This window comes from Myotis davidii, unplaced genomic scaffold (assembly GCF_000327345.1).
Source record: "Myotis davidii unplaced genomic scaffold, ASM32734v1 scaffold1745, whole genome shotgun sequence".
NCBI classification, from domain to species: domain Eukaryota; kingdom Metazoa; phylum Chordata; class Mammalia; order Chiroptera; family Vespertilionidae; genus Myotis; species Myotis davidii.
In genome coordinates this window covers 1,151,999-1,157,028 of record NW_006295921.1, presented here as the reverse complement: position 1 = coordinate 1,157,028, position 5,030 = coordinate 1,151,999, and the positions used below count along the sequence as shown (strand labels likewise).

General features: G+C 55.2%; 1 protein-coding gene across 1 annotated transcript in view; it reads left to right on the top strand.

The window, feature by feature from the left end:
• The first annotated feature begins 2,310 nt into the window (after positions 1–2,310).
• CCNE1 (cyclin E1) overlaps positions 2,311–5,030 on the top strand; it is a 12,072-nt gene continuing 9,352 nt past the window's right edge. The window contains exons 1-2 of the mRNA XM_006770904.2: positions 2,311–2,415; positions 4,586–4,687. Of these exons, the coding sequence (XP_006770967.2) occupies positions 2,311–2,415; positions 4,586–4,687 (207 nt within the window). The remainder of the gene's footprint in view (positions 2,416–4,585; positions 4,688–5,030) is intronic.

The window sequence follows — 5,030 nt, the reverse complement described above, 5'->3', positions numbered from 1 at the left end:
CGGGCTGTGCCCGCCCCTCTCCAGGCTGACCGGGAGGTGAGAGGGCAGGAAGCGGCCTGCCCTGCGGAGAGCGGCCGGCACCTGCCTGCGGGGCGGGGGCTGTGTTGGCAGAGCCAGGCCGCAGTGACAGCTCTGCAGTCCCAGTCCTGCTGCGCCCACATGTCCCGAGGGTGGGGGCCGCGGGGGCTCCTGGGTCCCCCAGATGATGGAGGCTGGCGCTGTGTTGGCACATCCAGGCCGCAGTGACAGCTCTGCAGTCCCAGTCCTGCTGCGCCCACATGTCCCGAGGGTGGGGGCCGCGGGGGCTCCTGGGTCCCCCAGATGATGGAGGCTGGCGCGGGGGAGGTCGGGATGCCGGGGCATGGAGGAGCGACACCCGCCAGGCAACGCCAAGCCGCGGAGGAGGCTGTTTCTGCTGCACCCACGGGGCCTGCAGGTCCAAGGTGGAGGGTTCCCCCCTGTCACTCACTCATGACCCTCTTGGTTGCAAGTCCTGAGAAACCCAGCCCGACAGGCCCGGGACACACGAGACCACCAGTCACTGGCTCCAGCATCCGGGAACTTCATCGCAGGACTCCAGTCCTGAGCCTGTGTGGAACCCAACCAATCAGAAGCCGGTTTCCCATCACCCTGAGCGGCAAGATGGCGTCCTGCTACCAGGCCCACTTCTCTATGGGCCTAGCAGCACCGGAGGATGTTCATTGGCCCAGCTCGGGTCACGTGTCTTCCCCTGAACCAATTGCGAGGTTCAGGAATGTGGTGCTCTGATTGGCCAAGACCCCCTGCCCGTCTAGGTGCCTAAAGGGAAGTGGGATTCCCTGCCCAGCAGGGTGGTGGCAAGGTCTCCTCTCTCAGACCCCCACCCCCTCGCCCCTGCACCTGCATGTCTCCCAGCTGTGCCTGGTTCCAGAAAACCCAGAATAGGGACATTTAAGCGAAAGGGGGCCCTCTTGCGTCTTAGCCCAGGCTGCAGGGGTACCGTGTTGCTGCAGAGCTGCCCCCCCGACACCTGGTGACACCCCCAGCTCCTTGAAGTGTCTTCAATTTAGCCTCTGTTCCCCACAACCCTGAGCTTAGCACCGAATCCATACATGTCAGCCATTGCTCTATCATCTGCTACCTTTAAAGGTCAATTTCAATTTTCACTGGAGTTTTTTAAAATTACATTTTTACTGATTTCAGAGATGAAGGGAGAGGGAACGAGAGAGAGAGACATCCATGATGAGAGAGAATCATGGATTGGCTGCCTCCTGCACGCCCCCCCTGGGGGTGGAGCCCACCACCCGGGCCTGTGCCCTGACCACGAATCGAACCCTGAGCTCCTGGTTCACAGGTTGACGCTCAACCTCTGAGCCATGCCGGCCGGGCTTCACTGGAGTTTTTGTTGTTCTTTGTTAATCCTCACCTGAGGCTGGTTTTCCATTGATTTTTAGGGGGAGTGGAAGAGAGAGGGAGAGACAGAGAGAAATATGGATGTGAGAGAGAAATATGGATGTGAGAGAGACACATCGATGGGTTGTCTCCTATACGAGCCCAGATCAGGGCCCCAGACAGGGAGGAGCCTGCATCTGAGGGCCCTTGATGGGAATCAAACCCAGGACTCGGTCCTCAGGCCGACGTTCTATCCAATGAGCCAAACAGGCTAGGGCTTCACTGGAGTTTTCTAAGTTGACCAGAGCCTCTGAAGGAGTATTGGCTGGCCCTGGCTGGTTCGGCTCAGTGGTTAGAGTGGCTGTCTGTCTGGGGTCCCTTGTTAAAGCATCCTACCTGGGAAGCATTCTCTGATGAGCTGACTTCTCCTTAAGTCTGGTATCCTGGCTCCTGTCCTGACCCGTCCACCATCCTCGGGGCCTGCGTCATGTATAAAGCTAAGCAAATGCCCCTGAATTTTTTTATGAATAATTGTTAATGCACATTGAGCACGTACTCTGTGCTAGATGCTACGGCAAATGCATTATGGGTGCTCCTATCTAGGGCAACCCTGGAGGGTGGATCACCCTGTGGGTTTTTTTGTTGTTGTTGTTGTTTTAAATATATATTTTATTGATTTTTTTACAGAGAGGAAGAGAGAGGGATAGAGAGTTAGAGACATCGATGAGAGAGACGCATCGATCAGCCGCCTCCTGTACACCTCTACTGGGGATGTGCCCACAACCGAGGTACATCCACTTGACCGGAATCGAACCTGGGACCCTTCAGTCTGCAGGCCGACGCTCTATGCATTGAGCCAAACTGGTCAGGGCGGATCACCCTGTTTTACAGGTGAGAAAATTGGGGCACCAAGAGGTTAAGGAACTTTCCCAACATCTCATGGCCACGGTGCTGCCCTCCCGCCGGCGGCCGGTTTGCCACCTCCAGTCCAAGTCCACGTCCCCCTCCACGCTGAGCCAGTGCCTGGGCACTCAGAACCCGCAGGTGAGCTGCCCAGACGAGTGGCCATTGGTAACTTCGGAACGCTCCAAGTCTTTTTAAAAATAGATATATTTTAATTGATGTCAGAGAGGAAGGGAGAGGTAAAGAGAGAAACATCAAAGATGAGAGAACAACGTCGATCAGCTGCCTCCTGCACGCCCCCCCACCGGGGATCAAGCCAGCAACCCGGTCATGTGCTCTGATGAGAAATCGTACCAGTGACCTCTTGGTTCCTGGGTCAACGCTCAAGCACTGAGCTACACCGGCCAGGCTACTCCAAGCCTTTGAGGAGCTGTTTCTGCTGCCTCAGACATACCTTTTCTTTTGCCTCTACAAAACCGGTTCGTCCTTCCAACCTTCCTTCCTCCAGGCAGACTTCCTGGCACCCAGGAGTAGGCTGGATGCCCTAACTCCCTGTGAAGTCACGTCCCCAGTATTTTCCCATCTCGGCCCTTATCTCTCTGACTGCCAGCGCCCACGTGGGTAGGGGTTAGTAAAGTCTGGCTTTACTTTGCTTTAATTATATTTTTGGAAAGAAAATGCAGTTGCTTATTGAAGTATAACGTACCCTAAGTAAAGTGCACAAAGCTTGCGTGGATAGCTCAGTGAATTTGTATGCATCTACACAGCCTCGTCACCACCACTCAGATCAAGAAATAAAGCATGGCCCGGCCAGGGAGGCTCAGTGGTTGAGCATTGATCTATGAACCAGGAGGTCACAGTTCGAATCCAGGTCAGGGCAGATGCCCAGGTTTTGGCTTGATCCCCAGTGTGGGGCGTGCAGGAGGCAGCTGATCAATGATTTTCTCTAATCATTGATGTTTCTCTCTCTCTCTCTCTCTCTCTCTCCCTTCCTCTCTGAAATCAATAACAATATATATCTAAAAAAAAAAATGCAAGCATGGGCAGTACCCAGAAGTCCCCTGGTCCCTCCCAGTCATTATCCCCACCCAGAGGGAACTCCTGTCTGACCACTGTGGCCACGGCTTTGCCCTTTATGAAACTTCCGTCGAATGGAGCCACACAGTAATGCGCTTTGGTGTCCGGCTTCTCCCTCCACGTTATGTCTGCGAGGTTCGTCCCCTTTGCTGCCTGATTCTGCGGTTTTTCTTCTTCTTCTCGCATAGTGTCCTCTTGCATGAATGTTCCATGTTCATTTCTCCGTTATCCCAGTGGATGGACACGCCGGCTAGGATCTGAAACACCCGGGACTCTCATTCTCTGCTGGCGCGAGCGTCAACGGCCACAACCACCGAGGAAAACTCGTGTCTACCGTTGTTCCAATAACTGTCATTTATTGCGCATCTACTCGGTGCCGGGCACCGTCCTAAGTGGTGCATCTGCGTTACCTCACTTAATTACCTTCTCCAATAGGACAATCCTGGTCTCAGCGTTATAGGACTATGTAAGTGAGATAACCTTTTGAAGGATTAGTCCAACGCTGCCATCTTGGAATTCTGGTGTATGATGCCGGTTACCGTTATTACTAAAGGGCACAGGGCTGGGAGGCCAGGGGCCTGGGTCCCATGCCTACCTAAGCCAACCCGAGCAGGTCACCTCAGCAGCCTTGACCTCAGAGCCCCTGAAAGGTCAGCCACCTGCTAGCAGGGGGCTCCCGGGGGTGGCACAAGTTAGTCTTCAAGACCCAGGCTCAGACTTCCAGGCGACTGGAGGGGGTGAGCGACACAGGACAGAGACTTCAGGAGGGGCTAGGCGGGCTCAGGGGCCCTCCGCTAGCTTCTTCTAGGCCAGCGGTTCTCAACCTTCCTAACGCCCCGACCCTTTCATACAGTTCCTCATGTTGTGGTGACCCTCAACCATAACATTATTTTTGTGGCTGCTTCATCACTGTAATGTTGCCACTGTTATGAATCGTCATGTAAATATCTGATATGCAGGATGTATTTTCATTGTTACACATTGAACATCATTAAAGCATAGTGATTAATCACAAAAAGAATATGTAATTATATGTTTTCCGATGGTCTTAGGCGACCCCCAAAGGGGTCGCGATCCACAGGTTGAGAACCGCTGTTCTAGAAAGTACTTTCCAGCTATGATTGTTCTAGACCTACCTCTCTCCCTAACTTGTAAGCTCCTTAGAAGTTTGACCCGCGTATATTTTTCCAGGCATTCCCTCACAAATAGGATTTACGCGTCTCCCTTCCTCCAGGCACGATGCCAAGATCTGGGGGACACCACGGTGAACGAGCCAGACAAGGTGGGGAGAGGGACACCCAACAAGGCTGCAGCCAAGGGGCAAGAGGCAGAGGGAGTGAGGGAGCCACAGCAGGGCCATGAGGGGGAGACCGCCTGGCGAGCCGGGTGCTGGAGAGTCAATGGTCCCTGAATCCTCCTAGTTCTCCGGAAGGAGGGGGAGCCCCGGGGGCCGGAGCTGGGGCAGCAAGTCCCAGGGCCGAGGGTGGGAAAGCGGAGGGGGGCGGGGGCTGATGGGCTGAGTGCCAGCTCCCGGGATTCCTGGAGGCCGGCGGGGAGTGTGCATGGGACCCCGGATCCGCAGGCTGATTGAAGCGCTTTCCGCTAGGGCGGGCCACGTGGACGCCCACCGGGCAGCGCGGCCTCCAACTGCTCAGCTGCTGGGACAGGGGCGCACGTGG